General features: G+C 42.8%; 1 protein-coding gene across 4 annotated transcripts in view; it reads left to right on the top strand.

Annotated features, from left to right (window-relative positions):
- Nucleotides 1-14,618, top strand: part of ptprub (protein tyrosine phosphatase receptor type Ub) — a 182,428-nt gene that overhangs the window by 147,629 nt on the left and 20,181 nt on the right. For 2 of the 4 annotated variants that reach the window (XM_030394025.1, XM_030394021.1), the window contains 6 exons: nt 2,396-2,468; nt 2,570-2,646; nt 7,653-7,670; nt 9,184-9,220; nt 10,131-10,228; nt 13,636-13,752. In XM_030394025.1, the coding sequence (XP_030249885.1) occupies nt 2,396-2,468; nt 2,570-2,646; nt 7,653-7,670; nt 9,184-9,220; nt 10,131-10,228; nt 13,636-13,752 (420 nt within the window). The remainder of the gene's footprint in view (nt 1-2,395; nt 2,469-2,569; nt 2,647-7,652; nt 7,671-9,183; nt 9,221-10,130; nt 10,229-13,635; nt 13,753-14,618) is intronic. The other 2 variants (XM_030394026.1, XM_030394024.1) reach the window with 1 other exon arrangement.

Raw genomic sequence — 14,618 nt, 5'->3', positions numbered from 1 at the left:
AGAGAGAGTCAGACCTTGAGAGAGAGCACATGGAAAGAGGGGGGAAAAATTGCGAAGGAGGGTGTAATCCCAGTCAGGATTTGGCTGGTTCTTGGCTCTCTGTGGGGGGAACTGCGTTGTAATCCCCTACTCAGCATGCAGACTTGGGCAGAGTTTTCACCAAATTCCCCCAGTGGCTGAAAACCACAGGGGGGCAGACTGGTATGGATGTGAGTGTCATGGATCTGAAGGGGCTGTTTGCAGACTTAATTTGGCCCTGCAGTGGACGCTTTAAAGTGGCTTATAACGACGTGTGAGAGTAAGCACTCTCCAGTGCATCCATGCAGACAGGTGGATCATGGGGAATGAGGAGATGTGTGGATGAGTGTGATGCGTTGTAACGCGACAGAGCAGCCATCCAGCGAGCAGGTGGTAGACAGCTCCTCTCTGCCTTCACGCTAACTGCGAGGCATCTCACCATAGCGTAGTTAGTGTAACGACAGCATTATTTCATATCATACCTAACACAAGAGCAGTTGTTGTTTTTCTTTCTTTTTCTTACACAGCACAGTTTACAATGATAACATTACAGTTTGACGACTGGGGTTTCATACATTTTTTATATGTCTAAGATATGTCTATATGATAGACAATACGACTGTCATTGGTGAATTCGATCACCTGTGGCAAGCTGGGTTACTTTTTAATTTCTTGATGTACGAACACAATGCATTGAAAAATTAAAGAAACTACTAATTGTTGGTAAATATCTTCTACTCCATTGTGTTAATTTAAACGTACTATGAGGAACTTTAGACTGGTTATGAAACAGCCTCATTTCCATTCTGATGACCTGCATAAGCAAATCAGACCATCAGCGAGAAGATTGGCTATTTCTGCATAGTTACTATAGTTATTCTTGGGTTTTATTAACAGGGTCAGAAAAGTTGTGACGTTATTATTTTTATTTATCATTATTATTTCTGATTGTGGAGTCCTGAGGATGACTTGAGGTTCTGACAGCCTGAGAAAAGAAGCTGCTCTCTAGTCTGTTGGTACAGTATGGCACGAATGACATTATAATCTGACATAGCCACAAATAGATCCATTACCCCATTGCCATGCAACCTGCAATCAGCTGTTTTAAATAGAGGAATAGTTTTAAAAAACAAAATAAAACCAAAACAAATATCTTTATAACTGGATGCAGCGATGCTTGTCCTGCTTTTGGCCAGAATTAACAGAAGAGATATGAAAAGAGCCCTTTTTGCAGCTTTAAGCTAACATCCAGCTCCAGGAGTTGTAAAAGGAGTCTCGGGCTAACTTTTTACTGTTTCCAACAGAAACTCCAATTAAATTAAAAACGTATTAATATGCTGATGGCTACATTGTGCTAAAAGACTGAGGTTAAAGCTGCATGTCCCAGGCAAAGAGCATCCTGACCAGTCTAAGATGTAGAAGACAAAGAAATAAAGAGACAGCATTGTTCTTGGGATCTTGTAAAGTTAGGTAGTCTGATTATTGTAAGAACAATAACTTCATTTCTTGAAAACTTTAATATATGAGGACTAACCCAGTCTGACAAACACTGAGGCCGCTGGAATGTGAACTCTTCCGAATCCAACAGAGGCTGGGACAGAGCTGCTTCTGTAGCCTGGACTCTGATTACATCCACAATCAGCATCTACTTCCCTACCCATCAGACATTCACTCTGTTTAATGCACTCAATACATGATCTGCTCTCTCGGCTTTTGTTTAGGATTAAAAAAAAGACACCTCACTTCTATTAATTTAAACAATGAGTATTCGCTCCCGACTAAGGGGACCATGTTCAACACCTTGTACACAGTTTGACGGATCTGCCCATCTGGTTATGGTTGCTAAGCTATTATTGGATAATAGCTGTTTGGTCGATGGTCAACGTTATGTAACGCCGATTGAGCCTCTGCTGTGATCACATTTAATTCACCGATTATCTTGATGGATTTATGTTTCATCATTTAGTGCTCTCATGGATGGTGCACACTGAATTTCAACCTATTAGGCATTTAGCCACAGGGTTCTGGGTGTATAGCACAGAAGGTTTTTTAGAAAAATTATCTGAAACTGGCGGCCCATGACTCGCGAGGGCTCTGGGGTCAGACAAACAGCATATGATAGTCATGGTGCTGTTTTGTTTAATAACATAGCAGCATAAACCAAAAAAACCTTTCTGTGGTGCACAATAGCTCTTCATTTCCTTGGCTGTGCTTCAGAGATATGAGAGACGGAACCGTGAAACACAATTGTCCTCATCACACTTAAAACAAAAGCTTTGCTGAAGCTTTGATTTGTGTTTATCTTAGGTATTCAAATGGTTAATTTCGAGAGGCCCTGTTTCTGAAATCTGCAACAATTGTCTCTTGATCTCTGCAGAGCTTCTTTGACGGCTGGGACTGCACAAAGAAGAAGGACAAGACCAAAGGGAGGCACGACACCTTGCTGGGATGTAAGTTGTCACAACTCATTTCATCCTGTAAAACAGGAAATATTATGGAAAATAGCAGGATTTCAACATTCCTTTGCTCTTTTATTCCCACTCCGTCTCAGACGACCGCCACAGAGTCAAGCTCCACCCTCTCTTGGGAGACCCCAACTCAGACTACATTAACGCTAACTACATTGACGTAAGTCTAATCCTGTGTTTTCTGCCTCTGTTCGACATGGGATACAAATAGTGACTCACACCCTGCAAAGCCACAGTCCATCTCTCTCATTCCTGTAAGCTCACCAGTCTGCTGGCCCACTTTCACCTGGAGGCTTTCATCCAATCAAACACTCTTCCTATTGGTTTACTGCCAGATGCCATGGTTGTCAGTTGCTGCACTGAATCCCTGACCCAGACCTAGTCTGCTATCACTTTTATTAAAACAGAGTCGAATGATTGCATTTTAATGCCTTGCAGGGGAGACGAACCTTTCTGTAAGATGCCACAAATCCCCCTAAATTAAATAGACATGATTGATGTTATCCAATCTCCGGATGGGCTCGGAGCGGGGGATGATCCTTTCCACTATTCACCCACAAACTGTCTGCCACACATGCAGCGTCACAGTAACATTCTCACTGATCATACAAAATACATGTATATGTTGCTAATGTCTCGCACGGTCCCATTCATACGTGTTCCCATTCATTAAAACTACAGGAGGCTGTGCATATTTAGCTGGCAGCAGTGGAGTTATTAGCGAAAAGAAATCAAACTAGATTTTGAAAGTAAAATACAGTTTTACTACCAGATATGCTGTCGATAGAAGCTTGTATTTTGGCTCCCCTGTGAGTTTGCTGTCTCGATCCTCAGTTGTTGCTATTCATTTGAGTTATGTCAAGGGAAGTCTGGCAATCTGAAATGATGTCTTTATCTCACAAGATTTATTTTGCACGTCTCTCTACTGTAAAGTAAATACGGCACACTGTGAGAAGCTGATACTCCCAGTCCTTATTGAGGCTGATAACAGGTCAAAAGATTCAGCATCCGTCTTAATCTTCATAAAGAATATGTTAAAATTATACTAAATACTAAATAGAGATACCATTTTTCAGCTAGAGAGAATTATTAGGAGCTTAAGTTGACCTGAGTTTAGGCGGTTTTCTCCTTTACGCCCAATTGTCTCATCAGAAATGCTGGACACTGCAGGTCCTTTTTCCGCTCTTTTATTTCTCTGTAGCGAACGGGCAGTGGTGAGATGCTTTTAGAGAGTTCATTACAACAAGAGGGCATTAAAAACATGGCCTGCTGCTAGGACTGTAGTTATTGTGAGGGTCTCCATTAGCGTTTAGGGCACAGAGGTGCAAGCATTAGAGGGAAAACACCACTCAGCAGCCACTACAGTGTCAGCGTCAGTGATGTTAGTCCCTGACAAGGCCGACCCAGTGAGGTGAATAGTAACTATTTAGCAACAGCAGAGCATATTTTGGACAGCCTGTGATTATTTCACCCGAGGTTAAATGGAAAAGTTTTTTCCTCTCCTCTGAAACATTTTCTGCGCTTTCAAAGCAGAGGTGTGAAACGGCGATCTCTCCGCCTCGTCTTTCTCTGTCACTTGACGCCTGAGTGCGCGTGACGCCTGAAGAGGTGCAGACCCTTTGCGTACGTTTGACTACTTACTGCTCCTGCTGCAAATCAGTCCACTGCGCCACGGCTGTTGCCAGTTTACATCTGATCCGCTTCGGCTGACAGGTGTAGAATGGCCACTCAGAGAAGCACACACACACGAACATTCACAGGCAGAAGACGAGGAGTGAGGGTGGACGCCATCTAAATGCACACAGTCGAGAGATGGCAAAGGAGACAACAGTCAGAGAAAAACTGCTTTTAATCAACAATGGACTCTTCCGTGTGTATTCTTCCCACCAGCAGCTCTAAAACCATATGTCACATACCTGAGACTGTAAAAGCAGCAGGTGAAGGGCCATGGCTCCACAGCACGGAGCGTGTTTTCAGCAAAAATACCCACTTATATTGAGTGTTAGAAATTATGACGTTCTTGACCTGTGGTTGTGGCATATTTCTCTAAATGGACCTCTATATGTTGCTGTTCTGTCAGTTTCGTCACACACGCACATATACACATACCCACAAAGACACACACTGTTCATTTCTCGATGTGCCTAATGTAAATAAAAGTAGCTTTTCACTTTGTTTCTTACCTTAAAGGTCCTGAGCGCTCTTCTCAATCTACTTCCTACCTTTATCGATGCACACATGATGATACACGGTTTCCTGGTATAGTTAGAACATTTGCATAGCTTAGATTAAAAAGCTCGGTATCTCTCTTTTATTGTGGGCGGCACGTATTTGAATGCAATAGTCAGAATTTTGCTCTTTTAACTTTGAATCCATATATCTAGATGAATAAATAACACATTTATCTTAAATTTGAACTTTGCTTAATAATTGGTAAATATCAAGTAGATAAATGCTATTTGTATCCAGGTTTACAAAGCCAGCAATGCGATTTGCACAGTCTGGAGTAGCCAATATTTACACCTGTGTGACTGAACCTAACCAAACTGTGACTAAAAACTGGAAAAAATTCCTGTGTTTAAGCTTTTCGTCCAACACAGCTTAGTCCCTAAGATACTCCCTAAGATTGTCGATACCTATACACTCACACTCATTGCACAGTTGGCCGTAGTTATGCTCGGTGCTAGCATTCGCTCACAAGGACATGTTGAAGCAACTAGTACTCGCCAATCCCAGCACAGTACCATGGGGCAACACTCTTGGGGGGGAAAATGCTGTAAATATGCTGAAAAGCTGCTGTTGGATTTTTTTACACTTGGGAAATTAGACATTACGCATTTAATATTATTGAGACAAAGAGAAACCACCGAACAAAGTCCGTTAACAAGTATTGAGGTGTACACCTGCTACGTATGAAAGCGTAAAAAGCCTTTTCTGGTAACAGAGGGAGCTGTGTGACGTCTCAGCATTGGTTGGGGCTGAAAACTTTGAAGAGCAAAAAATCGAGTGTTGTGGAGTCCAAAAGAAAGGAGCTTACCAGACCTCTGAATCCCACTCCTCATCAAAGCTTCTTGGGGCTACCGCTACATTGGCCGCTACTAGCATAACACACCTTCAAGAGAAACTCTCGCCAAAATGCAACCTATGCTTTTTTTGTGAATGTACCCAGGTCAAACCTTCGTGTAAAAGCATAATTACAATGAAAGAGGCACTTTTAAGATTTACCATATTTTCGTTTTCAGACTCATTTTCAATTGGAGTGCAACGGGCACTTTCACGATAGCATCAAAATTGCTATTTTTAAAACACTAAGAAGGCTCTTCACATGAACACGAGCATTGAGAACATTTTTTGTGTACACAGAGTTTACTAAAAAGAAAGTTTTTGAACAACTCAAGAAGAAGTATCTCTGAATGTGATGTAACATGGAGGACAGATAAGGTGGACCGCTCCTAAATGGTGGTTCCATATAAATGCACGGATAATTTGTTGTTTTGTTGTTAGCGAAAAACAATATTGACCTTGAAGTTGGAAAAAGGAGCCTCATATAAGAAACAATACTAAAATCAAAAGCTGGAAAAGTCACGTGAGATATCGCATTGCGTTGTTGCCGGAAGACGGTAGCGTTCCACTTTAACTCTCCTCCAGGTTACGTCACATTCAGAAATCGATACTTCTAGGCTGGCAGGACGGTGGCTAGCAGAACAAGCTACTGCTAACGTGAGTTGTTCAAAAACGTTCTTTTTTTAACAACTCATGTTCTCAATGCTCGTGTTTATGCGTAGAGACCCTGGTGATACTACGAGCAAAGTTTCATGTTGTTTCAAGCCTTCTTGGTGTTTTAAAAATAGCGATGCTATCGTAAAAGTGCCTGTAGCACTCCCATTGAAAATGAGTTTGACCCGACCATTTTGGCGAGAGTGTCGCTTTAAGCATTAACCACACAGTCAAGTTGCATGGTGGGGGATGTAGGCGGCAGGTTTTCGTGGAGGAAGAAGGATGAAGAATGCGTGCAATAAAAAAGATTTAGACCTTTTTTTATCTGTTCATCATAAGACAATGGGATAGACTGAATGTTTGACATTGCGCCAACAACAGCCTTCACTTCTGGATAGATAACTGCTGTGTGATTCACATTGCAGAGATGTGTGATAACAGCACACATATTTTTCGCTTTTAACTGTAACATTATAAATAAAAAACAGTGGTCAAGGGGGCCACGGCCATCTTGATACAATTGCCTACCACCCCTCAGCCCCCTCGTGAGTTGTGCATGATATGCTTCAATATAATATTTTACAGGTATTTTTCCATTACATGCACTACTCATATACAGTAAATCAATAATGAGAATAAGAGAAGCCAGCCATTTTGAGTCATCCATCACTGTCACTAAGTCTGCGGCCCAACCAGTGAATCAGGGAAAGTGTTGTTATCTATGAGCTATGCAGGCATCAAACATGCATTTTAGATGAACGAGACTCTAGGAAATAACATTTGTGAGAAGGAAAATGTTATTAAATTGTATGTAAGCTACGTGAGGCAGGGGTTTTCTGCTTGGAAAGTTATTGTTAACATACATTGTGACTGGTTCTGCAGATCTAAACTGCTGGAGTACTGTGTTAATATTGGAAACCTAAAGAACAAGCACCTACATTACATTGTTACTCTTTTTTGAACGATGCTTGTCACAGACACTAAAATAAGCTGTGGTCATGCGGCGTGTCCCTCCTACGCTGCTGCAGTGCAACATGCAACGAAATGCAAAGATTATAGCCACCTTTCTTAAAACAGTGAGACAGCCTCGTTTTTCCAATTAGCAGCATAATGTGTGAACAGCGGCTGGGTTTCTCTCCGCTCTACTTTCTTTGAATAGAAAATCCCTAACGCCAATTTAACCGTTAAGAGGAAGTGTGTTCACTCTGAAAACCCAAAACCGATAGATTAGAGTAAATGGAAACACAATGGAATTTGGTCTTAAATTCCCTTCAGAACTGGGTGCTCAGGTCCTGCTGTACTTACATAATGCACACACACACACACACACACCTCTTCCCACCTGTCTGTGACCATAACTCCTACTTACCAGACGCTTCTCTCATTAACTAGCCTATATGTCTTCTTTTTCTACTCCCCTCCCCACTTCCTCGACCTTGGACCCTGTAGATTCGGATTAACAGGGAAGTAAGTACTTCACTGCTCGTTCTTCTGCCTGCCATCGCTCTATTTTTACTCTTTTTTCCCCCTTCTTCTATTACCCCTTCCCTGTTCTATTTATCCACTATCCTCTATCCACAAATGCTCAAAGGTCAGTCTGTTTCAGGTTTGTGCACATATGAAAAAAAAGAAGAAAAAGAAAAGGAAAACCAAAAAAAACATGCCCTTTTAGCTAATGATTCTAAATGAACACAAGGAGATGTGTCCTCTCCCGGATAGAGGACCCTGCCGCCTTTGTTAGTTCTCATGAGTGGCCAAGACTCAGGAAGTTTAGTTGCTATGGCGACCGTCTTAAGTAGAGGAGAGGTAACAGTCATGCTGATAGTGTTCTGCGAGGGGCCAGAGGAATTGTGGATAGCAGGGCAGCACAGCACCGGTCATCCATCACCATTTCAAACATGTCCCCAAAATATCTGACTGGATTCAACGTGGACAGACTCGAACATATTTGTAAGGTGCCCTCTGCAAAAAGATTTTAAAAAATAAACTGTTATCAAGGTGGATTTGCTCCATCATGCTGATTTGATGAGAGCCGGTGGGCTTGGCTGCTTATTATTACGATTCCTGACCTGCCTTCTCCGCTCCACGCAGTCACGAGAGGTAATTGGGGCATCAGTGTTCCCTCTCAGCTGCTCTTCCCATAAAAATGACAACAAACCGTTAGCCACAACATCCACGTGGGGATGTTTTCAAAAGGGCTGTGTCTCGGAAACGGGTGTCACCTTCGCCCGGAAGAGGTTAGATAAGCAGTGCTTATTTTCGGGAGGACTTCCTTTGAACAGTTTGCTTTTCCTTAAAGTGTTCCTGCTTTAAAAAGTCCCTCAGGTGGTCTTTGTCATGTCCGTTCCCCTCAAGGCTTCTCATCGTTCATTCATATTCACCTCATGCCCACCATGGGAAAATGTCTGTCATCTATATCAAAGGCTGCCACCTCCTTTGATATGAAGGATCTCAGTATATCTCACTGTACACGTCAGAGTCTGCCTTGCAAACTGTTTATGTAAGTGATGCTATCATGCGTCTATGTGAAAGCCTGTGTGAGAGATTCTTCCGCTCATTTGACTTGAGTGGAGCAGAGTGCGTATTGCATCTTGAGTGAAAACTGATTTGTTTGTATGGTACAGCAGCTTGTCAAACTGTCATCGGGATTCAGTCACTGCTCAGTCAGCTAGTCCAACTCACTGTACGAATCACTTTTCTAGAGATTTATCAGCAGTTTGTCTTAACGCAGTGTTTACCGCGTGGCGCCTTGACTTCTCCAGACTCTCTGGGGGGTGGAGAGGACTGCAATAGGTCAGCCAGCGCTGGAAAATTATACAGGAAAAGCGATTCACAGTTGCAGAGAGTGGGTCAGTAGGAGAGCAGAATTGCAGAGACGAAAAGGGGAGGAAAAGGGTGAGACCGAGAGACACCCTCCTGTACCGCTGTGCCTGAGGCGCAGATGGCTTACTCAGCATGTCATTCCTCTTCTCTCTTTCAGGGCTACCATCGATCCAACCACTTCATCGCCACTCAGGGTGAGTGTCCCAGCAAGTCTATAGTGTTTATCTGTGTGTGTGTGTGTGTGTGTGTGTGTGTGTGTGTGTGTGCGCGAGTATCGTCCGTGGCGGTGTAATAAATTGAAGATGATCCAGCCAATGAGCCTACTCATGTACAGTCCCTCGCCAAAACCATCTCTCCGGTAGAATCCAGCAAGGTGATTGTGTGACTACCAACCCATGAAGGCTGCGCTAGTGATGTCACCAAATTAATCTTTGGAGGAGGTTAATGATTAAGCGCTCTAATTATAGCTTTATATTCCTGGTGACATGTGCACCGGTGTGCTCTTCAGTTGGATAGAGACCCTCTACTTTACCTCTGCTGCTCTAATACAGAGTTGCCGCCTGATGGACAGTTGGACTCTGCGTGTGCCAGGGTTCAAAATCTCCCTCCGCTGCGTCTAAACCCCACTAGGAGTGTCGGTTTCTAGGAGAGCGCCTATCATAAAGTCACTCAAGGTCTGCTCATGGGTATATCTTGCACCCCCTCACACCTCCGTTAGAGAGACGCTGAGATGAAACTTGCAAGAAAAGAAAAAAAAAAGAACGTCAGCAGTGTTTTTGTCTCTCTGAGCATTTCTTCCCTACGTGATCGTTGTTTCAAGTCGCCTCCCTTCTCCTAAACGTCTCCTCCTTGGATGACAATGAGTGACTGATGGTCCACCCGGCTTTCATCGTCATCAGCTGCTGCTGTTGTTTTTGTCACCCGTCACCCCTTCCCCCTCCTGCCTGGAATTCCCAAAAACTTTATCGACGAACTTTGAGCAGTCGAAGGAAGGGCATTTAGGTCACAATAACACAAGGGTTCACAGCAAAAACACTATTATCAAGGGTCAGGCTGTGATTGTGCCGTTTTTATGTCTCTTTCTCTGTTATTTCTTCCCACCAGGACCCAAGCAGGAGACTCTGTATGATTTTTGGAGGATGGTGTGGCAGGAAAATTGTTTCAGCATCGTCATGATCACCAAGCTGGTGGAGGTCGGCAGGGTAAGTGATATGCCCCCCCCCAGTCATCACCCAGTGCTCAGAAACACCCCACAATCACCACAAGGGAACAGGCTTTTATGTGTGTGATAAGTATGGGCCTCAGAGGGCCTTGCTGTGCATACATACAGCAGCCTAAACGCTGCTCATTGTGGTGAAGCTGTCCTGTATTTATGTGACACAACAAATCACGAGCTGCTTTTAACTTGGAGACCCTGACTTCAACATTAAAGGAGTAGTTCAACATTTTGGCACATTGCTGAAAGTTAGAGGAGGAGATCGATACCACTCCCATGTATGTTTACTACCCATGAGGCTACTCTTGGGTGATCCAATCACCTGGACACCATTTCACACTTGGTCACCCGCTGCTTAGACTGGCAGGTCAAACACGTGCCTTGCATTGTGAATCAAATGGAAATCAGACGGCATGTTTCATGTGTATGGGAATACATATATTGTTCTGCCTTCTTCATCTTTCTTCTTCTTCTTCTTTTTCCACTTTTGCCGAGGAAGTCATTTAAGTAGGCGGCCATACATTTGTGTACACACTGCTAAATGTGGTCATATGCCAAGTCCAACCCTTAACGTGGTCTGAGAGATCGGATCTCAGTGCGTCCTTAATGCATCCGTGGGCCATATTCCAAGGTAAAACAACATATTTGACAGCCTATTAGCTCCCATTAGACAACAGTTAATGTTAGCATTCAGCGCTTTCCGAGCTAACGTTACTGTTTGACACACGTTACAGGATACAATTGGAAAGGCTTAAATGAACTCTAAAATAACAACGCACAATCCGGACACATTTATGTAAGCCTGGAGTCGTGACACACTGGATGTTATCAAACCATAATGTTCGCTAGTAAGTGGTTGAATGCTAACGTAAGCTAACCGGTTATCAAATAAGTAGTTTTACATCAAACTATGGCTGACGACCTTCCTGATTTTCACCACCCATTGCCTTTGGAGTTGCTGATCTGTCGCGAAGTGGCAAAGTTCTAAAAACAAATTCAGATTCTCGATCTTTGTACAGCTTGCAACCTGGAACACAGCAGCATAACATTATCCAAACATTCGAGCTTCCCACCCTGAGCATGACGTCTGGGGAAAATGGCCACCGTGTGAATATTGTCTGTACCAGGTGTAAACAGCCTCTAGAAGCTTCAGCAGGCAGTCTGTTAGCTTAGCACAACGGCTGGAAACAGCTAGCTCTGTGCAGAGATACTGTAAAAAAACACACCTGTTCTGAGATAAAACACACAAGCTAGAACATGTTAACAGGTAAGCTTTAGAGGTGCTGCTCAGTGGACATGTTTCCCTCTGGACAGAGCCAGGCTAGTGTTTTCCCTCTGTTTCCAAATATTTTCCCAAAATGTGAAACTATTCCTTTACCCTTCTGTAACAGTGAGTCAAAAAACAGCGAGTTCACACAAAGTCGTCAAAATCATGCATTTTAAGGGATTGTTACTCAGATTATCTCTGATTTGTCTGTTTTGAAAAACATCATGAAAATTGCGACTGTGTTTTATAGAAATTCACATCTTGACTGTAATGATTATAGAGTCCGTAAAATGTTCTATAAAATACCTGTGATGCATAAAAATGTCTCTGGAGCCACATATCTACGACTTCTGTCCTCGTATAGATGCTGCATGAATACACTGGTTTAATGGCCACACTGTAGTACTGTTATTTTCCACCTCACATAAATACCCGAAGTATATGAATTCTGCTCCGAGCACCCCATCCTTCTCCATCCAGGCAGGAGAAATGTATTACCTCAGTGGATGGTTAAAATGACACCATTTTTCTAGCAGCAGCTCCACAACCAATTTGGTTCTCCATCTAACAATTCTGGGAACACTCAGCAAACGAGGACCGGTCGGTGTGGCTGAGTCCAAATAACACCCCCATTAAATTAAAAAAAATAATAAAAGAATCTCCTTTGTGCCTGTTGTTGGTGAAAAAGATTGCTGCCCTCCCGTTCATTATGCTTCCCACCATTATGTGATCATCGCGCTTTGCTTTGCCCTTCTGAGATGAAATTTTTGCCGAGGAACAGCATGTTTTTGTTCCTCCACACAATGTGAAGTGAAACCTCTGTACATTCTGAACTTGTTACATTTCACACCAATATTTCTCTGCTCCAGCAAATGAAGTACTTCATGTTTTTATTAAACGGATATTTACCTAATTATGAATGAACTTACGAGGTTATATTGTATCTCTTTAGCTGTCAAATAATTTGCTGCAATTGTTCGTGTGATACTAGGCTGTCATGTTATCATATTTTCACTGTATGATTATTGTGGCCAAAAGAATTCACAATAACAGTATTATTGCAATATATACAGAACTTTTTGAGAATGATGCTGTTGCTAAAATGAATTGTTTGGGCATTTCAAAAAACATCTAGGTGTCTGCAAGTGTCCAATTTTCATCTGCCATCACGCTGCTGTAGCTTGTCAGTAACTCTTCTTCTTCTTTTATCCATTTCGTGGCAGGTGCCAATCAGTGTAAAGGTGCATTTCAACCACCTACTATCAAGCAAGAATGGAAAGAAACAGAAATGATATAAGAGGCGCTGTATTGTTCACCCGGTAGTATCACATGTGTGCTAGCAACATGACGATATCACGTTTTGGCAATATCAGTATATCATGACACCCCTACTATCTTAAATCTCACATCTTACAGTATCTTACTATGCATTTGCTCTGATTTTATGATGATATGATGGCGAAGACTTCCATAGAAATCCGAAACAGGGACAAATTGTCCCCTACTGACTTTCACTATAACTCCATCAAATGAAAGTGAAAGCAGCCTTTACGTGTCAAACATCACACGTACGTCATTCCACACAGTGAAGCTCGAGCATTCAACTGTCGGTACAAGGATGTTTGGATTGGTTACTTTGAGCCTGGGATATTTCGAACGAGGATCTGGTTGAAGCCATTTTGGTTTGTAGAGTCCACTGGATCATATTGTGTCACACAGAAAATCATTTTCTTTTGAAAGAAGTATAGCATTTTGTGAATGGCTCGATGCTTTACAGTGTACCATGTTGACCAGTTTTGAAGTTAGCATTATCATCATTATAATGAGAGTTTAGAGGAATGTGTTGTGAAAAAATAAGTTGAAACGAAACAGAATTCTCCTCTTTGTGCTGGGGAAAAAAAACACTCGACCTTCAAGAGACTCTATCAAACACGTTTATTCATGTAACACCTTACATTTACATTTACATTGACATTTACATTTAGGGCATTCAGCAGACGCTTTTAGTCCAAAGCGACCAACAGTAATTCATACATTACTGAAAGACTTCCTGCACTTATGCCGGAACATTTTCCAGGAATGTCAACATGAGGTTTAACTCTGTCACCTTACTGTTCTTTTAATAGGTGAAATGCTGTAAATACTGGCCCGATGACAGCGAGATGTACGGCGACATCAAAATCACTCTGCTGAAGACGGAGACGCTGGCTGAATACACAGTTCGCACCTTCGCCTTGGAGAGGGTAAGTTTATCCAAGACTTACGTTTTTGCCAACCCTCCTTTGCCTCTGTTAATTCTTGTTGTGATATTCCTGAAATTAGAAGTTGAACATTAATAGAGGGGATTAGATACTTGACAGGATTTACAGCTGATTGGTTTGGGGCGGCCACGTGTTAAATTGAGAGGAATTAACACCAGCAGCTATGTGAATGCCCCTGCCGTCTTTTGAATATAGCTGTTACACTGTTTTGCCCCTGATGGCCTCCATCCTGTCAATCTCCCGGGGGAATCTCCCACTGGAAGGGCTCAGAACAGTGCCGCGGTGACAGTCGCACAAACACAGCATTATCATCACACTGTCACAGTCGCTCTCCATGGGCACGCGCTGCTGCTTATTCAAATCGGCATGAATTTAGGAGCTGGTGACAGCTTGTTTTTCTTAGCTCCTTTCCCGTTCTTTTTTTGGATTTCTGTCTTCAACAAATCTTTGCTCTGCGTCGCTTCACTTTGTCATCTTCTGTACAGTGGGAGAAATTGCTGTGTGACTGCTGCAGCCTCCCAGTAGAGAGGAGAGACCTCCCAGCTCTCCCTGAGCTTCCGAGAGCCTCAGTAATTCCTCTCCGCGTGTCTGTCACACGGCAGCCGCTGCTAGCATGTGATGCCCGGAGGCCTAACTGTCCTAGAAGACCTAACACCCCGCGTAAATAATGTCCGGGGTTGTCCTCACACTGAACCGAAAAATCTGTCACATCTATCACGGAGGGGGACATCTCTGAGTGGATGGGAGCATGTTTTGGTTGAAACAGGGCCTGTGGGCTGCTTTGGTTAGGATGCAAGCCATGTAAATGTTGTGTTTTACATGTAATATTAATGTGCACTGTTTTCTGG

Source organism: Sparus aurata, chromosome 17 (genome assembly GCF_900880675.1).
Source record: "Sparus aurata chromosome 17, fSpaAur1.1, whole genome shotgun sequence".
In the NCBI taxonomy this organism is placed as follows: domain Eukaryota; kingdom Metazoa; phylum Chordata; class Actinopteri; order Spariformes; family Sparidae; genus Sparus; species Sparus aurata.
The sequence above is the reverse complement of the archived record's forward strand: the minus strand, read 5'-3'. Positions and strand labels throughout refer to the sequence as shown.